This window comes from Paramacrobiotus metropolitanus, unplaced genomic scaffold (assembly GCF_019649055.1).
Source record: "Paramacrobiotus metropolitanus isolate TYO unplaced genomic scaffold, Prichtersi_v1.0 Parri_scaffold0000002, whole genome shotgun sequence".
Lineage (NCBI taxonomy): Eukaryota > Metazoa > Tardigrada > Eutardigrada > Parachela > Macrobiotidae > Paramacrobiotus > Paramacrobiotus metropolitanus.
Genome location: NW_026570222.1, coordinates 3,565,334 through 3,590,208, shown reverse-complemented (window position 1 = coordinate 3,590,208; position 24,875 = coordinate 3,565,334). Strand labels below are relative to the sequence as shown.

Here is a 24,875-nt window from a genome sequence, read left to right as displayed (position 1 = left end):
TTGTAATGTTAATACTGCCGTTAACGCTGTGCGCATCGGTAAAGCCGGAAATACGAATTCAGCGCAGTACGGGCCGGAAGCCACCATTGGGATCTTTTCAGGCTTCCATCGTTCAGCAATACGCCAAGGCCGGAATGTAAGAAACTCTTATGCGTGGTTCCTGTCAAAAAATTTAACACAGAAAGTACTTAATGCATACAGTCACTTTAGGTGCATTTCGCTTAAAAAAATTTATAATTATTTTTACGCTTACAAATTGCGCGGCGTTCTGTCCTTTAAAATAGCGTTTACTGTTAGAATTTTCTCTGTTGTTCTTTTTTCTGTCTGACACATTTTGATGCGCCAGTGCTGATTTGGTTTTGCTATATAGTGATTATCCCGTTTTGACTGATAAGCCAGTGACCTCGTTCACCTGTAACCAGCCCTTTATCGCTCCCGAAAGCCTTGTGGCCGATGTCGAAACTGGATGCCAGATGTTTCACAAATGCGACGCGAACAAGCAGCTCGTCGACTCGGTAAATTTTTAGAATACGAAGCACCGAAAAATATTTAACCGCAACCGCATAATAATGTTGAGTGACCTTTCTATTTGCAGTTTCTTTGTCCAAACAAAACCATATTTAATGACCGAAGTGAGTACTGTGCGTCTTTTCATTGTTTTGTAAACTCCGCATATAGATGATTTGCTTGAACTGGATTTAACTAATAAATAATATCTTTTCGTTGCAGCGCAAGTGTGTGAGTGGTAAGTGGCACGGAAACGCAAATTAATTGACCTTTATTATCACTACTTACTCGTTAGTTCTCTATATACGTCGACTACTGTTTTGTTTACAATAACAAGAACAAAATTATGGACAAGATGATTTATCCTGATTAATTATTACAGTTGTATGGTGTATTGATAGCACAATAAGCGTACATAAAAAACGGACGTTTTCATCATGTTAAACTGAAATCAGCACGAGAGGAATCGGAAGCATGTCTGTTCAATAATTCTAATTTGCAATACGGATAGAAGTATCATTATCAAAAACCCCAGTATACGTCCAAAATTGATCGGTTGCGCTCGTAGGTTCCACGATGTCGATTGCTATCTGCAACATCCCATTAACGTCGCTGTTCCCATCCCTCCCCCATCGCTAAGCAATCCCTCCAGGCCACCGGTCAAAATTCCATTCAGCAGCTTCAACAAGGTCATCAGTCCTCTTCCGATCGCCGTGTCTTCTAATGCCGTCAATGCCGAAGTCATCGGCAAGGTTGTTCCCGTCAAACAAGGAAATCAACCCGTCAACGCCATTTCCAGCCTAGCGGACAAGATCAAAGCCGACAATTTCTACCAGAACTACCGTCCACCAGTGGCCACCTACGCCTCACGACCACAGGATGTCATCAAACGTCTCAATTCCACAACGGACAACACTGACCATATCGGTACCGAAATCGATGCCACACCCGTCATTGCCACCGATACCAAACCAACCAGTCCCAACTTGAATCAGAACTTTTCCCTCTCTACACCATTCAACGCAGTCAAACCCGTGGCGGTCATTGCGCCCGCTGTGGAGCTGCCCATCAAGCCCGTCACGATAGCCGATGAAGCCGTCCATTCAGTGCAGCCGGTTATATCCACGCCAACGAAGGCCCAAGTGGCAGCCGGATTTATTTCTTCCTCCCTCAAACAGCCATCTGTCGCCGGTGTGTCAGCAACAACCGCCCACGCTATGGCGCCTGCCGCAATTACCACAAATTCGTTTGCCACCGGACGATCAGGTTCAGGCTGGGGAGCGAAAACCATTACAGGGAGCGGCTTCTACGGAGCGTCGATGCCCCGAGTGACCACCGGTCAGTTCGGAATTCTCCATCCGTCGCAGCAGATACAGATTTATTCCACAGGACTGGTTAGTCCATTTAATGTTGATCCATTTTTTACACCGCTAAAAATGTATGCGCCCGGCATGATGGGATGGTTGACGCCTGTTATGGGAATGTTGCCGGGACGATAAGTACTGAATTGTACAAACGGTACCTTATCAGGTATCATTTTGTTTGCGATGAATCTGTGCATGCATATTTATAATTAAGTTTTGCTAGATAAAACGTAGTCAAAAGCTACGTATATGCAATGTATTGTAAGCAGTCTAGTTTTCCTTTGCATTTATACAGATGAGTTTCATGCCGTGCAGATTTTTAGGTTTCGTAATTGGTTTATGTATAAAGAACGTTTTCGGTGGTTGCTTGAAGTCACATTTACGAATGAACAAGTGAAATACGTCCTAAACGCTGCCATTCTATAACAAAACATTCGCTTTTGCTTTATTGAATTTCCTTTTGTGAATTACGAGTAGGACTATCTGTGATACAAAAAAAGTCAAAATTTGTACTTACGGAGTACTCATTTTTAAGGTATTGCCTCCTCCTCTAACAAATTGGCAGTTCAGCCGATGTTGTTACACAAGAAGCCATTAGACAACGTCAAAGTAGCGCTGCGCTGGGCTACGCTAATGAGTACTAGTTATGAATTCAAAAATTATTAATAATAAGTACATATCTACAGATATATTTCAGAAAAAGTGCGATTTCCGCCGCTAGATGCCTTCTTCATCCGGGCGTTCGTTACCTACAGAGTATAGTCGGCAAACCAGCTGTTCATTCGCACTTTTGCTTGCATTCGTACGTACCATCTCAACGATTTAGAGATGGAACTTCGAATTAAAAATTTAAACTGCATTGGAAATAATAATATTTTCTAGTTTTGTTTTTAATCAGTGACAAAGTTCATTTCTTTTCACATTATACCGGAGAATGACATCATACCTATGACCAAGCTTTGTCGTTAACTTTTATTTTTCATCTTCCCGCGGACAGCTGCTGCACGTACATGTCGACGGCGGTGACGAAATCTCGTGTTCTGTTTCAAAGTGTTGCTGCCATCTCTGGAGCGCATGCTGTGTCGATCCATTCCCAAGCGCGGATATTATCTTCTGAGCAGAACCGACTGCATCAGCTCCTTCAAACCATGCCCAAAGAAACTAATCTTCGTCATATCAAAAAGCGAGAAGCCATCCCCAATCCCATCGTATCGGAGGCTTTTTTTCAAGTCGTTGGCGATGGGACGGTAGGTTCGCCTCGTGTTGCGTTGCTGGTCACGTCGTTCTCGCGGTATCTTTTCAACTGCGGTGAGGGCACACAGCGGATCATACACGAACACAAGCTCAAGTTGGCACGGGTGGAAAATGTATTTTTCACAACCAAAAGCTGGTCAAATATTGGCGGTCTGCCTGGACTGACTTTGACGGTGCGAGACATCGGGGTTCCTCGTTTGGCGCTGCACGGACCCAAAGGGGTGGAGGATCTGTACGAGAATGCCAAGCATTTTCTGATGGTACAGGATATGGATATTACCTATCGTCCGCTGCAGTGTGAAAGTTTCGCCGATTATGCAGTGACAATTAAATATGTTCCTCTATTTCCGGATGCCGATCAGTTCCCCTCTAATACCCTGACTGCAGTAAGTCTATCTAAATCCACTACTATTTACCAGTTTTTGTATGAATCTAATTAGCCAAGCGTATTAAAAAGAAATGTGAATGATAAGTAGTTTATCATGTATACTTGTATCTCTGTTTAATATATACACTACGAAAAATTAAATTCAGACAAAATTTGGTCTTTCAAACAAATTCCTCATTCGGACTTGGGCTGCTTGATTTTAGCTTGTCTAGCTGATATTATTTTATTTATTTTTAACGAATGTTTTGACGATGCTTTACAGTGAAGTTAATCGTTACGCCAAAACATTTAGCAAAAAAATCGCTTACTTTTTATTTGAGACGCTTGCTGACGATCATATTGATATGGCGTAAGGTGTAGTTTTTAAGTTACCGTTTATTTGTGTTTCTTAACCCGGCCCCTTTTAATGATTTTTAACACTAAATCGCCGGTCGGCATTTTTTTAGGATCACACCTCACCGGAAAGGTCTCCCAAAAAACGTCGTGCAAGTGCTTCTGCCGGTGCTCCTACCCCGGACGCCGTCGCGTACATAGGAAAATTAGCTGAGAAACCTGGCCAGCTGATTATATCCAAATGCATTGAAATAGGAGTGCCACCGGGTCCTCTCTTGGCCCAGCTGAAGGATGGCCATGAAGTGACTTTACCAAACGGTCGAATAGTTAAACCATCGGAAGTGTGTTTGCCGAGTGAGCCTGGGCCGGTGTTTGTAGTCGTGGAATGTCCAACGGAAGCGCATCTGTCATCATTAATCCACAATCCGGCATTCGTTCCACACCAGGGAAATACTGCCATCGACTCGGAGCAAGCGGTTTTAGTGATACATTTCACTCCATCTCGTGTAGTTCAGCGGCCGGAATATCAGCAGTGGACCGATGCATTCGGTGCTGGTACCCAACATTTTTTCATCAACGACGCTAATCATAATCCAAGTAGTATGGCTGTGTACCGCTTACAGTCCATGCTGAATTTGGTGGACGATGACATCTTTCCTTTGTTGCCGTTGCAACGGACACTGAAAGTTGGATCTGGGGAATCATTCAGGCAAGCGTCGCAAGTCGTGGCATCGAAAGACAATGCCCGTGCTTCTGAAGACTGCAACAGTCCGCAGTCACTTCCGTGGGCGTGCGCTCAGGCGACGGCTCTTGATAAGTTCTTTCTCCGACCTCTCGGAAATTGTGCGGACAAAACAAACTGCTTTTCGTTGGATAATAATGCGTACAGAGAAGAAGCATTAGCCATGGAAGGTGTCAGAGAAGCGCTCGAAGAATATAAGAACTGCATCGCTTCCGAAAACCGTAAGATTCAGTGGCAGGAATCTGATGTTATATTTTTGGGAACTGGCTCAGCGATCCCGGGTAAGGTCAGGAATACCAGCGGTATTCTTTTACGGTGTGACAAAGAGCGCTCAGTTATCTTGGATTGTGGAGAAGGTTCTGTGGTCAGATTTACCGATTTTTCGATAAAGAAGTGGCAGATGAGGAACTGCGAAAAATTAAAGCAATTTTTATCTCTCATACACATGCCGATCATCATATTGGCTTGAAAGGAATACTGGATGGACGGCGGGAGAGTTTTGAGCGGGCGGGTTTGCCATGTGAACCCGTATGGCTGCTTGTACCCGAGCCGTTGATCCTGTTCTTGCGGACCTTGGGTTATGGGAAGGACAGAGCGCAGAACGAGGTTAAAGTGGTAGAGTGTGGAAGAATTAGACATCGGTTCATCGATTTAACCCACACCGAAAGAGAATTTCTCCATTCTCTGAATATGAGCGAACTGCGGCTCGCTGATGTCATACACTGCTCCCAGTCGTATGGTATCAGTTTAACTTCAAAGCTGGGATGGAAAATTTGCTATTCTGGTAAGGAAAATTTGACGCGAAAGATATTTTTTTAAGGTTACGGTGTGGTGAACACTCGTTTACTGAATATATGTGCTAGGGTGCCGTAACTACTTGAAGTTTTCCGTTCTTTATCCATTTGGATATGCAAGTGTGAATGCGATAATCGTATTTGAAATTTGTTCTCAGTACTACTTCATAATTAATTTTGGTTGTTTTTTGCTTGTAGGGGATACTGTTCCGTGCGATGCTCTGGCTGAGATCGGTATGGGGTGTGATTTATTGATCCACGAAGCCACTATGGAAGATCTGTTGGCCGTGGATGCTGCCAAAAAGCGCCACAGTACCACGAGCCAAGCTATTGATATGGGACGTAAAATGAAGGCCAAATTCACCCTCTTAACGCATTTTAGCCAGCGGTACGCTAAGATCCCACTTCTTCCCAAAGGGCTTCCTATCGATGTGGGCATCGCGTTTGATAATATGCAGCTACGTTTTTCGCATCTCCATCGAATACCGCGAATGCTTCCGGCACTAAATGCCATCTTTACCGAACACATTGAAGTAATGCAGACGCGTACGGAAAAAAAGGAAAGAAGGCGGGACTGGGAAATGAAAGCTGCCCTGGAGAAAACTGATGTTGGTGAGACGACCAAAGAAGAAGGGAACTCTGCGACTGCTGTGATTTGAAGCAAAAGTGAATCTTTGTTAAATGGTTGCCGATCGGGTTGTGCTTGCTTGGTTTCCTGTATCATCGAAGAAAAGTATGTGCATGGCTAAGTTCGGATTTTTATTACGCGCGTTGTAACTTTTGTTTGAACCTGTTTTTACGGAAAACATTAAATTTCAAACTACTGAGTGAAATTTTAACGTGGTCCGAAACGTATTGTCGTGTTTTGATCTAATTTTTTTTCATATTTTACTATTTTATTTGCTTAAGGTAACCGTAAGTACTGTAATACCGCGATTACTGACACTGCAGTATTTTATATGTTTCCCGGCATGTAACGCCATGCTGTACTGTACAGATGCGATTACCTTTTTCGCTGGCCTTACAGTACAAAATATTGTAGAAATGTTCAACGTAAGTATAAAACTCATAAAGCTTGTGGTCAGAATTGATTTCAGTTCTGATTACTATAATAATGACACCATTTTGAAGTCCAGGACTTCAGGAACAATCGACGCGATCGTCGAAGACATGCCGGTCGCTTATCGTGAACTACTTGTATGAAATTATAAATATGCAAAACGCCAAAAGTGTAAATCTTTGAAAAGCATTTTGGATATGTTGAATTTTTCTCTGTACAGGTAAGTACTGTAAGTGTATCTTAACATTATTTTTGCAGCAGAAGGTCAAAAAGTTCACACAAAATTGATAAGGAATTACTCGTACATCATTTACTCTACATGTATTGCACATAATTAGACTAATTACAACCTTTTACATTGTTGGAGTTCAGTACTTATCGTGAATCCTACTACAGTCATTAGCGCAGTCAGCGCAGCTTTGATGTTGCCGGAAAACTTGTAAACTGACCGAAAAGTTTGCTTATGGTCTAATCATGCACTTACGGAGCTTTGTATGTAGGTAATTATTATTTTAATATTTGGTGTACCATTATTACAATCAGACTGTTCGCTGGCGCTATACTTATTTATACTTCCTGCTCGTTTAAATCGAAGCAAAATAAAATCTGCAGCAAAAGGTTATACTGATTATAGTACTTTTGTATTAAACTGCTTCTGATTAACTGTCTATGTACAATATGTAAGTACATTTATATGGACTCTGACTTATAGTATAGATGAATGAATAACCGCAGAAATGACAGAACCACCGGTCGACGTAGGTACGGTACTCGTTCGTATCTTTAATCTAAACAGCGTGGTGAAATGCAACGTCTGCAGTGTGCACATCAGTTTATCCTTCCGAGTTCCGAGTTGCGAAACCGAGGTGTGACCCCGTTCTGATTCAAAATTATTTGAAACCTCTTATGTATTAACACAGTGGTATTAAAATAATGATAATCATTTAAATTATAAAATTAATTTGAATTTAACGGATAATTATTAAGCTTTCTGTGGCCGCGAACTGTGAGCTGATAAAAGGTAAGTTAAACAAATGGAAAACAATTAAGTTAATAACTGGCAAGCCGTGTCGTAATCTGTCTGGGTGTTTGTGTCGAGTATGTTATTACAGTACTGTTTACCGCTATAATACCACAGCAGTCCGTCTTGCGAAATTCTTGCGTACCAAGTAACCAATGGGCTTAATTGATTGGCGCGCTCGTTGTTAATGATGTATTCTTCTCTGCTTTCAAGCTCCGCTTTTGTGGTTTGCGGTGCGATCACTGGATTTCCCGTATAATAACAACTGATCTGACGAGATTTGTCAGAGTGGGGACCTCAACGTTTTTTGTGCCCGAAGATATCCAGCATGTCATCCGCGGGCCTGTGCAAACCGGACTTTCAGTTCTCCAACAATACCTGCCATTATTCAATCCCTCCTGAATCCCAGCACACATGCAATATCACACATCTAATCAGTTGCAGTCTGATCGCGGCCCCCTCCGAGAAAGACGAACGTCCGACGCAATGGCAAGTATGGGGCTACGGATTGCTCTTCGTTCTCCTCGTCTCCCTCTCATCGGCGGTCGGAGTGTTCTTCCTGCCGCTGATGAAACGTGACTACTACAAGAAGGTCCTCATGGGCATGGTGGGGCTGGCGGTGGGATGTCTGTGCGGGAGCGCGGTCCTCCACTTGATTCCGCAGGCCTACGGACTGGATCCGAAGACGGAGCACGCATTTCTCTATCCGGCGCTGGTGGTGATCGGGGCCATCTATGCCTTCTTCTTGACGGAGAGATTGTTGAAATTATCGGTTGATCATCGTAAGCGGATGAAAAAGCGCAATAAACGCCAGCTAATGGCCATCAACGGGGCCAATGAGCAAAGTTCGCCGGGCAATGTCGAAGGCGAGACACGGGAGTTTGTAGTGAACAGCGGGAATTCCTGCGGTCATCATCATCACGGCCATCATCAGGGACATCCGCAGAAGAAGCCCCAACCGGCTTCACCGCAGCACACGGACAATCAGTTGTCGGATGATTCGTTCGATGAGAGCCATAGTGCGCATTGTGGCGGGCATTTGCATGTGAAAGCCCCGCCACCGGAAGTGCGCACCCATCAGCACGACCACGATGTCGATGCGCGGGATGTTAAAGAACATCCTATCAAGACCGTGGCGTGGATGGTCATCACCGGTGATGGAATGTAAGTTCGGGGAAAATTTCGCGAAAGTCTTTGTGATTTGCGTTGTTTATTTGGCTGGCGTGCTCAGTTTGCATGGTAGCGATTGCGAAATTATACAGATGGATTTTTGATTTTATTTTTTTACGTTTTGAAGGCGTTCGATTTTTACGAATTTTTTGTGTGATTTATATATGCTCTTCGTCTTCGATTTATATATGCTCTTTGTGTGATTTATATATGCTCTTCGTCTTTATATATGCTCTTCGTCTTGTTTTTTCTTTCAGCCTAACAAACTGAAAGAGTAATTTTTTACTGCTATGTAGCATAACTGTTCCGATTATTAATCAAACTGAAGCACGAAATAACGTGATAAGATTCAGGAATACTGCTATTACGGTGCTGCGATAATCTGCTTAACCCATGCGTTTTTTCTTTGCAGACACAATTTGTAAGTACCGTGTACGTCTCCGGCATTGGGAAACTAGTAGGTGTGGTCTGGTGTTTACCTTGAAGATCCAGCTAAACTAGCACCGTTCTTCCGTTGCGACTGTTGCGAATGGAAAATCGATAAGAGTCATGATCTGAATTTATTTTTAGTTTGCATACCGGTAAAGCGCGTAAACAGGCGGCATAAGGTCCGGCTGTGTAACCGTTATCGACGATAATCGCCGGTGTCGAATTCAAATACTTGAGTGTGCAAACGTGGCACCACCGATGTAAAGCAAATCTTATAGAGTTTCGCTATTCAAACTTTCGCTATCAGACATCTGGTTGAACTTCGGATTGTTGCAAGCGAAGTGGTTAGTTAAAATTTATTTTCTGTAAAAATCAGATAACTTTTTCTTGTGGGAAATATTTTTCTCTGGAAGTAGTTGAAATTGTTTAACATGCACTCAAAAAGAAAGAGACTACATAGCCAAAAAAATGAGATTTTTGTAGTATTTCATCTCGGAGCAATGGGTATGCATTTCATTCATATTTTACTTACTTAATTTTGACATTGTGGTTAATTTTTTTAAAAGCGTTGAAAAGAAAATGTAGAATGTTGTTGAGCACAAGTTGAGCTTGTCGATTTTACAGCAAACATTCCCTGCCCTTGAAGTTGCGTTTTTTTCTTAATGGTAATGTTGTATGCCAAATGATTTGGGCACTTTTAATTGGAAATTAAGGCTACAGCTGGAATCTGGAAGCTGCTGGATATAAGATTGCATCAGTGTGCAATGCGCAGCACATACTATATACATAATCAAATGTTAAATGCACGTACTACGAGTATAATTTTACGCGCGTTTTGTTTTGTAGTGTTGATGGTTTGAGCATGGGTGCGGCCTTTTCAAAGAGTGTTTTAGAAGGAATTGCTGTCTCTGTGGCCGTCTTATGCGAAGAACTACCTCATGAACTGGGTGATTTGGCAATACTCCTCAATTCGGGGATGAGTCTGAAGAAGGCCTTGCTATACAATTTCATATCGGCGTGCACGTGCTTCGCAGGCCTTTTTGTGGGTATCCAGCTGGGTAATTTGGATCAGGCCACCACCTGGATATTCGCCATTGCCGGCGGAATGTTCTTGTACATTTCATTAGTCGACATGTTACCGGAAATGACGCATACAGCAGAGGAAGCTAGTTCTGTGAGTATCCGTGAGGGATTGATCATGTTGTTAATACAGAACATCGGCATGATCTGTGGATTCGGCATAATGTTCCTAATGGCGCGGTATGGCGGGGAACTGGAGCAACGCGTCAATACTCAAGTCAGTTAGGAGCCCTGGTTCTGTATTTGGTACAGTTGCGGGTGGGGAGTGAGTTTGTTGTGGAGTAGGTCTTGGAATCTAGGTGAAAATACCCCGGAAGTGCATTTTTTAATTGTTTTAATTTATGCTGGGTGTTGAATGTACTTTTTGTGGCTGCCTGGGTGTTATGTTTGTTTTAACGAATCGAATGCAGACTCGCAACAGAGTCTTGGAGGGCTTTACCCATTGTCCCTCTCAACTGTTTTGTAATAGATTTAACAATCAAAATGTTACACCAAGATTTTGGGAACATGTTTGCGGTAACGCTGTTCGGGATCCATTGCAAATACTTTGCTCGACCGATCGGTGATCCAGTCTGAAACATCTTTTTCGGCGTGAGGGGAAAACGTTGTTTCGCGCAGCGTCATGGCTCGTTTGTCCATTTCCAGGCATTTTGTTTTCCGTTCTAGATCGAGCTCCACTCGGTGAAGCTGTTCTGTGAGGTCATTCCAGCGCGATCTGTACAATTCAGTGGATGAAACAGAGTACAGACTCTTACGAGTAGATGCTGTGACATGTCGAGTCAAATCTCTAAGCGCGGTTTTTCTCAATTTTTTTGCCTTGTAAACTAATTTTAAACTTAAGGTGCATAAGCTAAGGATAACTCGTAGTCAAATGTCAAAAATAATTTAATAAAATATTAATGTGATTTTAGAAGCGTTAGCTTATCTTGGCGGCATAATACTATTTTCCGTGCACAAGTTTAATATTAAAATGGTTAGTAATGTAGCGTTTCGGCATGGAACATTTGCGCTGGTACGAGTACTTGTAACTAAGTTGAAAGTACTTACCTCAATTCTTTTAATTTGTTGAAAAGTGCTTCTCGCGAATGCGCTAAATTGGTCGCTTCGAGTACTAAGCCCTCATGCGGAGGGTCAAGTGCCAACTCGTAATTGGGCCTTTGATTGCGATTCTCAATTCTTGTATGGGCTAATTGCATATGAGGAATCATGTTCTGCCAGGCTGTTTCAGTTGCCTCAATGTCGTTCTCGTTGGCTTTAATTTCGTCTGCCAGCTGCAAGTACAAAGATTCATGAAATTAATAAGGTACCTTCAGCTAATGCCTTATTGTAACGCACATTTTGCCGGTTATGTTCCAGTCTGCGGGCTGCCAAAAGTGTGTCGTTATACCGCTTCCGGTAAGCATAATCAGTCGCGTAGATCTTAGCGGCGAATTCATTCTCCACTTTGGACCACAGCGCCAGAATGTCGTTCCGTAGCTGATGGGCTTTATCTAAGATTTTCGCTGACAGTCGCAAGTTCTCCACGCTATTCTCCAACCAGACGCGCATTGTTACCATCCTGCAGCGAAACGCCATAAGTCATTACCAGTATTTTGGTGATGACATCGCGGAAGCGGAAAACAGTCTTGGATTTTAGGATTTACGCTGGCGGCACACGTAATATGTCCGGTTTGAGTGACAAACCGCTGGAGGCAGTTGTTAATCCCAGCTGTGCTTGATCGATATCCATGGCCTGCTTCTTATCGCTAACATCCTTTTCCAGCTGATTTTTCATGTGCATAAATTCTTCCAATAATTTAGAACATTCAAGACTCTTTTTGTTTAGTTCTCGCCGAATCTGTGCGGCTAACTCGGCTTCCTGCAACCGCCGATAACGAGCACACGTATACTTACGCTTTTTTTTACGTGTCACGACCAATGTACGTAAATGTTCAGGTTGCAGAACAGCAAAAATTTAAGCGTAACTGACTACATAGTGAACTCACCAGTCAACTGATAATTATTCGTAATTAGAGAACCGCATGCATCCTTAACAAGGAACAATATCATGATTAGAATGCTCCTCAACTATTTTGCGACAGCAAAAACTGTTGCACAATTGCAGTACAGCACCACCACGAGTACAAAGATTTATCCACCCAAAAGTGGAACGCCTTGCAGTGCTACTGAAGTATAGTGCCCACTGCCCACTGGCCAGTTGGTGTCACGCGTGCATTTTGGTTGTAGTTTGTCATGTTACTTCTCGTGTAACTTCTCGTTTAAGTTTAAAAATTAATAAAACTTACGAACCATCCGCAACTGATCTTCCACATCGTCGTGAACGTTGTTAATCCCTTGGCGAGCATCGCACAGCTTCCGGCACTCGCCATTGACATTCATAATCAGATCGTAACGCCCCGTCAAACCTTTGTCCAGACCATTCTTAGCTTCGGTCACTAGCTGCCCATCCTTTTCAATCAGATCGCGCGCCTCCAGCAGGCGTGCTCGCACCGCTTCCACGTGGTCAACGCGATCCCGCAGCCGCATCCGCGTGTCATGTTCGTCCCATTTACTCCGCAAACCCACTTCCTGGCGCAGCCAACCAGCGGAGAAGCGGTCGTGGAGGGATTTCGAGCGCAGATCATCGCTGGCGAAGTCGATATTGCGATCGAACTGTTCCCGCTCAGCTGGATAATATCCTCGACTTTCTAGCATTCTACTTTAATTTACAATTACTTTTGCTAAAACTATCTCAGGTGTGCCATCCTGCGTCCCCGCCCACAAATACCATAATTATACTGCAAAACGAAAAAATCTTTACGTCTGTCAATGCTATACTGTGCTGGACTGCCTGTGCAGCTGTTTTACAGGGCTTTCCTGACGGAGAGGCGATGCTAGGGAACAAACTTCCGCGTAGTACTTGCTAAAAAATTATTTCTTACTTAACCACTAACAGCAAAAAAACTCGCAATACAGGGAAACAGTCACATAACAAAAATGAGGTTGAACCCGTTACCACCGGTCCACCAATGTTTGTTCGAAACATTTACTGAAGCATGCAAAAGTCGCAGTGACTCGCAAAGCTTTGGATGTGGTTTTGTTGATTGCTTCTGCGTCCGGCAAACCCGCGATGTATCTTATTTTTGCCTTACAGTATGTACTTATGCAGCCTCTGTAACCCAACTGTTTAAAAGTTGTTTCCGGTTCAGTTAACCGCAATATTAAATTTTAATATATTAAACAAGCAAGATCGCGGACTGCGGTCAGACTTTACAACTACAGTAAGCTGCTAAAAAAACAGACAATTGTAAAACCGAATGGTAACACGGAAAACAACTTCGCACTGGTTGCATTACAGAAAGCTACAAAAATAGTACACACTACACTCTTTAGAGCTGGGAATGAACGAAACGAAAACAAGTATCAAAAACGAAAGATCCACTGAGATCTGCGTTCGTTAGTTAACAGGTGACCTGACATTTCGCATACGACTGCAAAAAAAACGCGATGCTAATGTAGATAAATAAAACTAAGCTAATTTTACGACCAAATCCCGCAGTTTGGCCATACGATATTCTTCGGGGTCGATACCGGAATTGGCGAACGGAACCGTGATATCATCCATGTTGGGAATCGTAAAGATCTGGTGAAACTGTTTCGTCATGGTCTTCTCCAGGAAATCCGTCACCATAGTGAAATCAATCTTCTTGTCACCAAACAGCGGTGTCGCCACCAAATCGAATTCCGGAGCCGGAATGAACCCGTACCATAAACGGTCACTGGGCGGATGAGGCAGATTCATCGCCATGCGTCCCTTGATCAGCTTTATTTCAATATTCACCGTCAAAGTAGTGTCGCTAACCTCTTCCAAGGATTTCTTGATGAAACCAATTTCGCTGAAATACTTGAAAGCCTTCGATTCCGCAATGTATTCCATTAAACGCATAGCTTTCGGCTTGGCTTTTTCAGGCATTTCCGTTTCCTCTTCAAATTCGTCGTCGTCCACGTAACCGCCATACAACGATGACAGCGTTCCATATGCCATGCGAGCTCGATCATCCGAACCGCTGTTCTCTTTTCCCTACAAAACACGATCCCGTTGTAAGTAATTCAGTAAGCAGTAGGATTTCTTGCTGATGCAGGAATTCTTCCTGTACTGATCAGCAGCTCAAAATTATCAACAAACCGCACCCCTTTAAAACATTAAAAGCGTTTACCGGGAGTGACAGCACTGAAATCAAGACTTCTAAATTAATGAGCAATCGAAACGTTGTTATCAGGGCAGGTTCCCAAAAAATAATAAGCAGGTACTCACTTTTTCCTCTGGATGGGTCATTTTAAGGACATTCATGCTAGTCTCCAGAGTGATCGTAATCGGTCCGCGCATCTCGAAATCCACTTCAAACCACAACCCCAATCGATCAACACGAATATCCCGCGACACCTCTCCAAACGTTGGCAGACTGCGTCCCAAATTCAAATCCGTCAATTTCAGCTCTTCCAAATAATACGGCCGCTTGATCTGTCCCAGTTTCTGTCCGAATTTTTCAAAAAGAATCTTTCGCCATAGTGGATCGACCAGAATATCCGCTCCCACGCGATGCACGAAGGCGGTCAGCACAGTCATATCCGGCGAGATGTTCACTGACGGCATGGCGAAACGGTACGGCGTTTTCCCACTGGCCGTGATGAAGCGCCAGAACAGCTCCTCTTTCTCCCGATCACACCGAGCGAACAGTATCAGCGTGGATGCATCTTTCTTAAGAAACTTGGTGTCCTTGTCCTGCGCTTCCACCACCAATTCGCCAGCCGCTTGCCCGAGTTCCTTCAATTTGATTCCAATTGGGAAACGACACAGCCAACGGATTTTGACCGGGACGTCAAACGGCAGCAGGAATACGTCGGCGTTTCGCAGGTCGTATTCTCGTTCTTCGGTCCACGTGACGTCCTCCAGTTTCTGTTTCTCATGCTCGTTAAAGAAGGCCATTCGAGGGACAACGCGATGGTTGGGACGACGGATACGAAGTGTAGACTGCTCGAAGTTGACCAATATAGGCTTAGTCCGTTCCAGGAAGTACTTTTTCTCATCGAAATCCTCACTGGAAAATAAAATTTAGTTTCTCCAAAAATCTTTAACAGGTGGCTATAAATTTAGATGCCCCTACTCCAGTTTTTTTGTACCGATTCTGCTTTACCACATTTACTGATTTACATGTAACCTTAAATTTACCATTCGCACTGGTTTCAATGTAAAGTGTTAAGGGCTGCTTCATGCCAAAATTACATATGCACAGTATTTTCATCTTCTAACCAACGCTACGAACGAAGAACGCCCACCCTGCTCAAAACGGTTGACCTTTCCGCTTACTCTCCCAGGACGTGGGAAAGTACGGATAACAGTAACACACATAGGTAGATTACCTAAAGCGGTCATACATACTTGTCGTCTTAATATCCAGACTTTTCGCACTTATTCTGGGGCTGTTTCAAAATGGCATACACTATACAAGTAACAAGTGCAAATATTTTCGCTCACGTTAATTCGTTCATCCAAATTCCTACAGTCGAATCAGGCGTCTTCAGGCGAGCGTCCGGTCCTGCATGACTGGGACTGCGGGCTGTCTGCGCGGATGGGCCAGATGGCAATCTTCCAAAAACTCCGTCTACGCCCGATCGAATGAACACGTCCGCATCTTCCTTGGACAAACCCATATCGTGCATCAAAATTGCTTCCACACGGGCAATATGGTCGACATGCTTATTAAATTCCACCAAACGATCCAAAAGCTGCTCGGGAGTTCGGGATGTGGCATCGTGTACGACAGGCACGTTTGTCACTGTTGTGGTTTTGATAACCGTATGGGACGCCTGCGGAGCTGCCATTCTACCAGTCTGCTGCCGATGTCAGGGTAAGAACTATTTGTGTAAATCGTAAATCAAGGTAAAGCTCGGATTACCAAAATTCATACAGACTCATCAGTCGTCACTCATTATATTAGTTTTTTGACAAAACGAATTCTTCTAAGTCTAAACTGCAGCATACGGTTTGTCTGACTTGTTGTTATGAGTGACCCACGCCAGACGGCATCGGAAATCGGAAATTACCCGTAGGAATCCCCATGGCCGCAAAATGGAAAAACAACCACGTGATATATTATATATAATTACCTTGCGTCATGTCCCGTGGTATGTTCCTATTATGAGAAGGATATCAAACCACAACACGCGTGCGGATGGTATGCGACACCAACCAAAACAAAAAATGAACACGCGTAGTTCCTTACATATCGTACCTCATTTTTACCTTGCAGGGCACCACACTGTTTATTTTATAATGCGAAATTTCCTCTTGTTCTTGAGCAAGAATTCTTCCCCTCGTTGCATCTCTTAACAAAAGAACGAAAGACTGAATACGATAACGTAGTTATGCAAAATGTATCGTAACTCATATCGCTTTGTCGGAGATATATTATTGGGACTGCTCCTATTCCTTATTGGGACGATCTTTTTGTGGGCAATTATTGTGGTACGTTAGTCGTTACAGTTCAACATGATATCAATGTGTGGTGTTTCCGATAGCCTGCTGAAAGTTGCTTTTGTATTACAGCCAATTCTAGACCAAGAAACCCCTTTGAAAAATATGATTCCCTCACCGGAAAATGTCCTCGTTCCCGCTGTTGGATTTTTTGCTACCGTTGCTGCGCTGCTGTTTTTCCTATGGATTTTGCTCCGCTTGGAAATTTGGGGAAGAGAAGCGTTATTGCTCAAGGACCGCGAGATGATGAAAACGGGACATACAACTAATTTTAAGTAATAACGAATAAATCATCCGCGTTAAAGATTTCCATGCCGTCCGCTGTAGAATCCAACATGATCAAGCCCTGATGGTGCGTATATAGTAGTATACCGTGTGCGATACTTTTAACCGAAGAAAAGTTCTTTTCACAGGCACATATCGTATTGGTCTTACGGTATGCATGAAATTGCACGCATAGTTTTCTAAATAAATGCAGAATCTTTCGTAGATTTCTGTAGATATCGTGAGAATGCTTGGTAAATTTTGATTTTCCGAACATACTAGTACTGTTTTGACAAATTTTTATTCATTTTTATGTACAGTAGTGTCGTTGATATTTCTACGGATGAAAGGGGTAATGCATTATTCTTTTGAAAATCGGTGCCCCATACAAAATTTAAAAATTGTAATTCTCTCGTGTACATAAGTAGGTAATTACAGTTTGGATATTAAGCCAGCAAATTGTATGGTATGCTGTAGGTCATCTGGTTGGAAACGAGATATTCAAAACGGCAGATTTTTGGCGCATTATCTTGATGGGGAAATACCTGTCTGCTGTCTCGACGACCGTCACGGGCATTTCATCGGAAGCTCATCGTAATGGACAACCGGCATCGCCGACATCCTATCTTGCTGCAACAGAAGAGGATGTGACCATCACATGTCCCCCCGCCTTGGCCCCTTCGAACTTGTTCGTTAGCTGACCTTCGTGGGTGTCAGATGGTTTTTTTTTAAAAGACTAAATTTAAGTGCGGACCTGTGCGGTGACTGAGGACTGTTTTATATTGAATCTGTTCGTTGTGAACTGTTGATGATTATTTATTTCTCGAAGATGTTTAAGCCACTTTATCAGTATCTATGATCTACTGACCATGAGATTCTCCTCTGTCGAAGTAACCGATGAACTCTCCCCACGGGCACTTAATTTGTGAATGTTTTGCCAGTTGTGTTTTTTCATGTTATCACTTGAGATGACTTTCGTTGCTTTAAAGTTAAAGGTGCAGTTATTGTTTGTTCTTAAAATTTTCCAGCTTATTTCGAGGGTTTTGCAACATTATTTTTACTCCCTGTAGTATTGCATTCCAGAATCTGGACCAATGAGTTGTCTCATACTCGAGAATAGACAGTGTAGCACGGAACGGTACTCGTACCGTCGTACGGTAATGTTTTACATATTTTGTGCTGCATATAGTCTGCTAACGGTGAATCTTGATCCACAAGAACCGTACAATTATCATCAATAAGAGCACTTCTAGTGATATTATAATTATTATTTATTTTTAATATCTATATTTCCGTTCTATTACCTATATACAATACATCCCAGTGATCCCACAGCACATTTTACACAGCCTATATAACGGGCGGTATACTGGTAGAATTGCATTATAAACGAAATTTCAAAATGAGCAATCACTACAACGCCCAAACCCAACTATGTGGCAAAACGGACAATCGAATAATTCCGCAGGTGGCTGGAACTCACCCCATGTCACTGGCAACTATACCAAATTCAGGTAGGTACGTAAATTAATAATGTTTCTCCAATTAATGCTATCTATGCATGATTAACGAAGCCCAGATAAATTCCAAAATGTACAATTACGATGTTTCACAGCTTCAGAGAATTCAAGAAGAAAACACGAATTATTCACTAATGACTGTGACTAGTAGTAGTCGTAGGAAACTCATAAAATTTCATAGGTGGCAGGGTAGCTGGATCTCCTCCTCTAGTCACCCAGTGATCGTGATAAGGATAATGTTTCGGCATCTGCGGCATAAAGGTGAAGTATGGCCTGGTTACATACCAGAAGAGAAACATGCCTCCCATAAAGCCCAGAAAACAAGCCAACATGTAAGGCTTTGAATGCAGCTCGCGCTCTGTGGAGCATCGCTCGCCTGTGTACAGATCGAAGTCAATGTGCAGAGGCTCACCGAAATTCCGACGTACTTCTGGCATATCCCACGGTTCGTAAGGATCACGCTCGGAGAAGGATATAGGCCGGAGGTTGGGATAGTCACCGTGTTGATTCTTGTCATCCTCGCTAAAGGTTTTGTAATCGGAGGGGTGCAGATTGTATTTCTTGGCCGCGGCGATCTTCTCCAGCTGTGTCTTGGGAATCCTGGGATCAGCTCGCCAATCAGGATTCCAGTAGCCTTTCATGCCTCCAGCATGTCGAACACCAAGTATCGAGGATCCGACGGTCTTTTGCGGATAGCGCAGGAAGAGGGGAACTCGCGTCAAAGTTTGCGACATCCTCACAGCTGTTAAAGGGCTGATAAGTAGTTAGCAGTAACAGTCAGCATCCAACCAAGCAAAAACCGTTTGGACCGTACTGAAGAGGAGCAGGAAGGTACAGCAAAACGTATAATATATGAATTCCTAGTTCCAGGAGCAACAATATAAATTAAGTATCATAAAAATATTAATGATAAAGATTAAAGAAACGGAAGATTCGTTCCCGTGATACGCGTTCCAAGTTTCCAGCTACCCCGTATTCACCTGCAAACGTACATACTCGTACTACTGACTTTAAGCCACACCGATCACTTCTGATATTTCCCCAGCCTATACTACTTACTCGTTACCTATTGAAAATTGCTTCCTATTGGGCGATGATTCATCCAAATTCCAAAATACACGTAAAACGGTAAACACATCCGACGACTGATGTTGGCCGTTTGGTTAAAAAATTCTGTTTTTAGTTTTTTTGAAATTTACTAGCAACAGGAAGAACTGGTTGTTGATAAAAAGCAGATTGTCGGAGCGCAAAAGCTTTAACAGCGCAGGGATCGAACTGATTGCTGTCTTGTTATATGGCGTATAGTTTTCGAAAAGGTAAGAATTATTTATGACGTTGCGTAGTTGACGATTGAATCAGTTTCATTATTATTACAGTATGTGAGCTCGTAAGCAACAAACAACGTTACAGCAGTAAAGCAAGTCCTTGGGAAGGAAGATACTTCGTAGTGTTTATAAAATTAACAAGTCGGTACATAAAATTAATACTTAAAAGAAAACCTCCTGAGTATTTTTTTGGCTGTGGCTGTGTCGCTGTGATTTTTTAAGTGGCTGTACCGATCCTGTATGTACTGCAAACAGCAAAATGAAATGAACCATTTGACACCGTGAGCTGCTTGATCAAGGATTTGCGGATTGCTTTACTACGGTAGCTTACGAGTAGTTTTCGGATTCTGTAAAGGGTAACCTGTTGAGCACTGAGCTCCTGATCGTTTGGAAAGAAGTTATCATGTTTTTACTATCTCTACGATAGGTGTCTAACCATTTGGATTTCGGAAGCACAGAGCAAGAGAAATCATGAGCAACTCCGGTCCTCCGTCACAGCCTCGTTTGCCTTCAGATAATGGTAAGCTCACTAAATTGACTTCTGAGTAAAAGTTGTAAAACCACCAAAGTTTGTGGACAAAACTTTTCTGAAGTTTGGTGGTTGTGTTGGTACCGTAATTAACTTGGACTACTTGATTAACTCTCAAGTCTCACAGTCAGGCTGTTTTTTAATTATTTGGAATTTGTTGTTATGACTATTAAGTTAGCCTTTAAAAAAAAGAACAATAAGGCTAACTGCTAACAGTGAGTATTACTGTACGAGTAATAAGATAACGCATTTGAAAGAAATCTATGCCCTCTAGTTTGCAGATATTTATTCAGGAAAATTCAAACCACCTTATATTAGATGGAATTATAGGATCCTCCATAGTTCTGTACCACTAGGTTTATAAATAATTTTGTGTTCTGGATCTGTCTTTACTAATTTTATCTGATTGATCACGGCATTACTCGTACTTTGTATGTGGTTAGCGGCGATTGAACTGAAAATTCGGTAGATGTGCGACGTGCCTTTTATTTTTTGATTTCAAGTTTTCAAAGGCTCTTTGTATGCATACCTTACCATAGGCTTAATCGATGTGAAAAAATTCAGTGCTGACTGTGCTGTAAGTTAATAGCAGCACTATGCCCCTGTATATTGTGCTCGTAACCGTTGATTCACTTGATTGTACAATGTTTTTTTATGACGTTAGTTATTAATGTTGTTGAACTGGGGATAGCGTTGTAATTTAGTGAATAATAACTTATTACCTGTTGCAGTTTGGAGGATATTAGATTAAGATGTTCGCCTTACTTTTTAGACATCAGTTGCTTTTATGATGCTTTCTTTTATTTCTGGCGTTTTTGGAAAATGCCTGAAGGGGTGTGCTTTCAGTTTGTATGGCCTCATGGTCGTTTGAAGAGTTTCCATAGTTGATGTAGCGAAGATACACCATCATTGCAGGAGCTACAATACTTTATGATTGTATGGACATGTAATATACAGTAGCAGTGACTGTACTTTGCGCAGATTAATTTTATGCACTCCACGTTTACGGTCTGATCTGCATGTTATGTTAGATTTTCCAAACCATCTATTGCTACCGCATTTTAGTTCATATTTTTTTTATTCAAAGAAATCCGAAAAATAAGGAAAATATTCTTTCACCATCCATTGTTATGAAGTGTACTCTTTTATAAACAGAAGACCGATGATCGGAAGGTCGAATTAACAATATTGTTTAGCTAGCACGTGCATATACGCGGTTAATTTTTTATACTCCCTGTCGCCAATTATTTTGGCAGTAAACTAATTTGTTTTTCTTATTATGGTGTTTCCCCCTTTGTTGCGGTAAATATCGGTAAATATCTATATTTGCATTTGCAACTTGGATTGACATTTTACTGTATTCTGCCATGTGGCAGTTTTCTCAAGGCATGGGTCCACCAGGTTTAGGATCAATTCCTCGAGGTACAGTTGAAATTTGCTGCATAATTTTTACTGCATCATTCACAGACTAGAGTAATGTTCGCCGCTCTTTTATGCAATTGCGTTATAATGATTATTGATCACTGATTAGAGTTAAACACCGTATGGCGGTTAAAACGAATGTCATCAAGATAGCTAAATTGTATATCCTACAGAGAAATTAAATAAATATTGATATGTGCAAAGATGCGCTTGTTGCTTGTTTTTGGATGGAAAGCTATTTTTACCGGCGCAACTATCCGTGGAATTTGGAAAGCACGGATAATTGCGCCGGTACCGATAGTACAAATTTGCTTGATGGTACTATTGTTTAGTTTCCGCCCTTGAAAAATTTACGTTTGTCCGTTATGGTTCAGACTATACGAATGATTTTTGCAGAATCGAGACCTGTGATATTTTTACATTAGAAATTCATATTCTCATTCATAATTTTGAGGCTTGGAGATTTAGGCATTAAGGGTTACGCGTATCAAACCAGGTCGCGCATGAGCTTGCAATTATAGGGAGCCCATCAATGGATTATGGATAACCTGAAAACGTTTGAGTGGTGGCCTTGTGCATACTTCTACCTTTATGGGAGGCAAGAATACTATCCCATGTGACCGGTTGCGTTTTCATCCCGTTCGTGCGGGTGGTTTGCTGACTGCAATTGCAAATGCACTGATGGATTTTTTATAGAATTACATATGGGGTTGGTTCCGATTTAATTAAGTTCGATATATAATACATCTGGTCCTGACAAGCTCGACGCCCACTTGTAACCATGAGATGTAAATCTGTCCGAGTGGGAGAGATTGGTTTGTTATCATACGAAGCTTTATGTGGATATCCACGGTAGGGGAGTCCCATTAACCAGATTCCGCCGGGCGGCGGTAAAATTGCTGTTTGCGCTCTTGATTCATTTTCCTCTTCTGACTTCGGCTGTGTTGGTAATTTACTGTGTCGGCACATTTGCGAGCCGTCGGTTTAAGTGTTGTCAATGGGATACGGTAAAACGGCATAGCGTTTATCCGTATTCCTGGATTGAAGTGGGATGGTTCTTTTGGCACGACACCGAATGGGAGTCGTCCTACGCATCATGCAACTGTGGTGCAAATTGCTTCATGTTTATCGGCCTTGAAAATCTCCTTGCTGTTTAGAATCGGTCTTGCACTGCGCTGTTGGCACAACATTGCTGATTAGAATCATTAAATCTCTTACTTGATTTTGCAGAATGTTTTGCGCAGACTTGTCTATCCTTTTTCATTCGAATTTCTGGCCTGTTAATAATTTGTTGTCACTACGAAAATTTCAGTATTGATAACTGTAGCAGCATTTTCAAGGAATGTTGTCGCCTGTAGAAACTTTCTACGATCCCCTGGAAGACGGTCACGGTGATCGAGAAAACAAGGATCTGACGCCGGAAGAACGTGTTCGCTTGGAGCAAGAATGGAAAGAAGAACTCACAAAGGTATGGCGTGACGCGTGAGTGCACGGTGCCCCTAGTTTGTTTATTTAAATTCAGTGCGTACAAGCCCATACAGTCGCTTTCTGTTACTTCAGCGTAATACTTACTGTACTTCATACATCTATCTATTCGCACTGTCGTATATATTGCTGCATGTGTGATGATTGTTTTTACTCTGTTTTAAAACTCCGCGGGATAGTAGTAATATTAGACTGATGGTCTCCATGAAAAGTTTTTCAATTAAGGGTGATAATTACTGTTCGGTTTAGACAGAAGAAGAGATCGATACCCTGCGACGTGTGCTCAGCTCCAAGCTGCGCCATGCACAGGATTTGAAGAGAAAACTGGGGATTACCGTTTGGCAGGAAGTGCAGTCCGATCTCGCCGAAGGCTTCAAAACCGTGAAGGAGTCACAGGCGTAAGTTCTCCTATTACTCGAGGATAATCATCGACATGATAGCATTGGAAATGTCAAAGGAAATCCATAATCCCAAATATCATTTGCTTTGACTTATAATTTACCATGAGACTGAAACATCTTCAGTCTGCAGACTTTAATGCAGAAATAATACTTATTATTACTTATTATTACTTACTAAATATTTGACTAACACGGGATTACTTTTATCCGTAGTTACTGGTAAACAACAAACACATAGTTTGCTGTTATTGTGGTGTAAATGTTTCATTGTATCTTCGGATCCTGGCTAATACTCGTATGTTTACATTATTAGGGTTAAAAAGCTTAACGAAGCGGTCGTGACAGTGGAGGACAAAGTAGCGGCTTCGCCTGTGTGAGTATTTTTTTAACATAATTGCATTGCACTTTAAGTCCCAGCCACGCTAGCGTGGAGTTTTTGGCCAGGATCTGGTCAAAACCAGTGCATACGAATGATACGTTGACCATATTTTAGATATCAAAAAACTTCGGAATCTTTAAAGACTATTGGCGACAAAACGGGGGCAATGTTTCAGTCATTCAGTGGAGAAACCAGGAAAAAACTTGGTGAACTCAGGTTTGTGCGAAACACTGAGCAGTCTACTAGATACCAGAGAGGTTATCTATGTATTGACATTTCAGGAAGTGAAATTACAGTTATGCTGGTTTGTGCGTTGCTGAAATCTGATTGTTTTCGTTTTGGGCAGGAATACGAATGCTTTCAAGTCGGTGGAAGGTGCTGTTACAGCAGCGGCAACTGCGGTGCAGAAAAAAGTACAGGAAGTGGCAACTCCCAGTGCGGACCGAGAAAGAACTACTCTGGAAGGTGAACTGCGTGGCGGTGCTGTGTCGGGAGCTACTACACCGACATCGACGACAACTACGACCACTATAACTACAGAAAAGAAGGCTTAATTACCTCTCAGTAGCTGTTGCTCTTTCTTACTAATTGCCATTTTAGATTTCGGTCTGTCCGTTATTTATTAAAGGCCATAGTTTGGACATTCTTTATGAGCTTATTTTGCATTCTTTTGTGTGACAAATTTTTGAATGTGTTTTTTACGCTGGCTGCTTTCGGTCTGTTATCGCAGTTGTTTTGGTTCAAAACGCGTAGCGTCGCCTTTTCTTACACTTTTTACCGTCTTTGTAATTAATTAAAAAATCAGTTAGCTGGGTGCTGCTGGCCTTTGTGATGATTTTTTCTGCAGTCGGCGTCCTGACTTGAAGTACTCGTTTTGCCTTTACCGTAAAGAAA

The 24,875-nt window shown here is 42.3% G+C and overlaps 6 protein-coding genes across 10 annotated transcripts; 3 read left to right on the top strand and 3 right to left on the bottom strand.

Annotated features, from left to right (window-relative positions):
* The first annotated feature begins 2,692 nt into the window (after window positions 1-2,692).
* LOC129583169 (ribonuclease Z, mitochondrial-like) lies at window positions 2,693-6,342 on the top strand. The gene is given in 4 exon segments (XM_055474866.1): window positions 2,693-3,511; window positions 3,960-4,947; window positions 4,950-5,372; window positions 5,581-6,342. Coding segments are annotated over 4 exon segments (2,502 nt in total). The 5' UTR covers window positions 2,693-2,881; the 3' UTR covers window positions 6,042-6,342.
* Window positions 6,343-7,269: 927 nt separating this feature from the next.
* On the top strand, window positions 7,270-10,639 carry LOC129586283 (metal cation symporter ZIP14-like). Its single transcript, XM_055479413.1, has 4 exons — window positions 7,270-7,463; window positions 7,677-8,627; window positions 9,046-9,054; window positions 9,909-10,639. Exons 2-4 carry the CDS (start codon window positions 7,792-7,794, stop codon window positions 10,366-10,368), a joined length of 1,305 nt encoding a protein of 434 aa, XP_055335388.1. The 5' UTR covers window positions 7,270-7,463; window positions 7,677-7,791; the 3' UTR covers window positions 10,369-10,639.
* Window positions 10,504-12,966, bottom strand: LOC129586274 (tektin-2-like). The gene is made up of 5 exons (XM_055479401.1): window positions 12,432-12,966; window positions 11,786-12,000; window positions 11,478-11,700; window positions 11,190-11,413; window positions 10,504-10,857 (listed from the first exon to the last, which is right to left on the bottom strand). Exons 1-5 carry the CDS (start codon window positions 12,834-12,836, stop codon window positions 10,629-10,631), a joined length of 1,296 nt encoding a protein of 431 aa, XP_055335376.1. The 5' UTR covers window positions 12,837-12,966; the 3' UTR covers window positions 10,504-10,628.
* A 349-nt stretch (window positions 12,967-13,315) lies between these two features.
* On the bottom strand, window positions 13,316-16,188 carry LOC129583480 (testis-expressed protein 2-like). Its single transcript, XM_055475277.1, has 3 exons — window positions 15,658-16,188; window positions 14,437-15,220; window positions 13,316-14,202 (listed from the first exon to the last, which is right to left on the bottom strand). The coding sequence occupies exons 1-3, from the start codon at window positions 16,002-16,004 to the stop codon at window positions 13,651-13,653; spliced, it is 1,683 nt and encodes a 560-aa protein (XP_055331252.1). The 5' UTR covers window positions 16,005-16,188; the 3' UTR covers window positions 13,316-13,650.
* A 2,255-nt stretch (window positions 16,189-18,443) lies between these two features.
* LOC129585756 (NADH dehydrogenase [ubiquinone] 1 beta subcomplex subunit 8, mitochondrial-like) lies at window positions 18,444-19,731 on the bottom strand. Its single transcript, XM_055478588.1, has 2 exons — window positions 19,507-19,731; window positions 18,444-19,420 (listed from the first exon to the last, which is right to left on the bottom strand). Exon 2 carries the CDS (start codon window positions 19,172-19,174, stop codon window positions 18,572-18,574), a length of 603 nt encoding a protein of 200 aa, XP_055334563.1. The 5' UTR covers window positions 19,175-19,420; window positions 19,507-19,731; the 3' UTR covers window positions 18,444-18,571.
* LOC129585727 (tumor protein D52-like) lies at window positions 19,544-24,794 on the top strand. 5 transcript variants are annotated; one of them, XM_055478551.1, is made up of 7 exons: window positions 19,545-19,756; window positions 20,193-20,285; window positions 23,075-23,184; window positions 23,451-23,599; window positions 23,916-23,975; window positions 24,096-24,197; window positions 24,328-24,794. In XM_055478551.1, the coding sequence occupies exons 2-7, from the start codon at window positions 20,237-20,239 to the stop codon at window positions 24,533-24,535; spliced, it is 678 nt and encodes a 225-aa protein (XP_055334526.1). In that variant the 5' UTR covers window positions 19,545-19,756; window positions 20,193-20,236; the 3' UTR covers window positions 24,536-24,794. The 5 variants fall into 5 exon arrangements, with proteins under 5 accessions (XP_055334552.1, XP_055334526.1, XP_055334535.1 ...); XM_055478560.1 differs by lacking the exon at window positions 19,545-19,756 and adding an exon at window positions 19,870-20,087; XM_055478577.1 differs by lacking the exon at window positions 23,916-23,975 and having other exon boundaries at window positions 19,544-19,756.
* The last annotated feature ends 81 nt before the right edge of the window (window positions 24,795-24,875 follow it).

Coding starts and splice junctions, on each gene's coding strand:
- LOC129585727 (XM_055478542.1), top strand. CDS start 21,662: ATGTGGCAGTTTTCTCAAGGCATGGGTCCACCAGGTTTAGGATCAATT. Junction 23,600..23,915: donor ACCGTGAAGGAGTCACAGGC/GTAAGTTCTCCT, acceptor TTACATTATTAG/GGTTAAAAAGCTTAACGAAG. Junction 23,976..24,095: donor AAAGTAGCGGCTTCGCCTGT/GTGAGTATTTTT, acceptor ACCATATTTTAG/ATATCAAAAAACTTCGGAAT.
- LOC129586274 (XM_055479401.1), bottom strand. CDS start 12,836: ATGCTAGAAAGTCGAGGATATTATCCAGCTGAGCGGGAACAGTTCGAT. Junction 11,414..11,477: donor TGGAACATAACCGGCAAAAT/GTGCGTTACAAT, acceptor TTGTACTTGCAG/CTGGCAGACGAAATTAAAGC. Junction 10,858..11,189: donor AACAAATTAAAAGAATTGAG/GTAAGTACTTTC, acceptor TGAATTGTACAG/ATCGCGCTGGAATGACCTCA.
- LOC129585756 (XM_055478588.1), bottom strand. CDS start 19,174: ATGTCGCAAACTTTGACGCGAGTTCCCCTCTTCCTGCGCTATCCGCAA.
- LOC129583480 (XM_055475277.1), bottom strand. CDS start 16,004: ATGGCAGCTCCGCAGGCGTCCCATACGGTTATCAAAACCACAACAGTG. Junction 15,221..15,657: donor ATTTGGATGAACGAATTAAC/GTGAGCGAAAAT, acceptor TTTATTTTCCAG/TGAGGATTTCGATGAGAAAA. Junction 14,203..14,436: donor TGACCCATCCAGAGGAAAAA/GTGAGTACCTGC, acceptor CGTGTTTTGTAG/GGAAAAGAGAACAGCGGTTC.
- LOC129586283 (XM_055479413.1), top strand. CDS start 7,792: ATGTCATCCGCGGGCCTGTGCAAACCGGACTTTCAGTTCTCCAACAAT.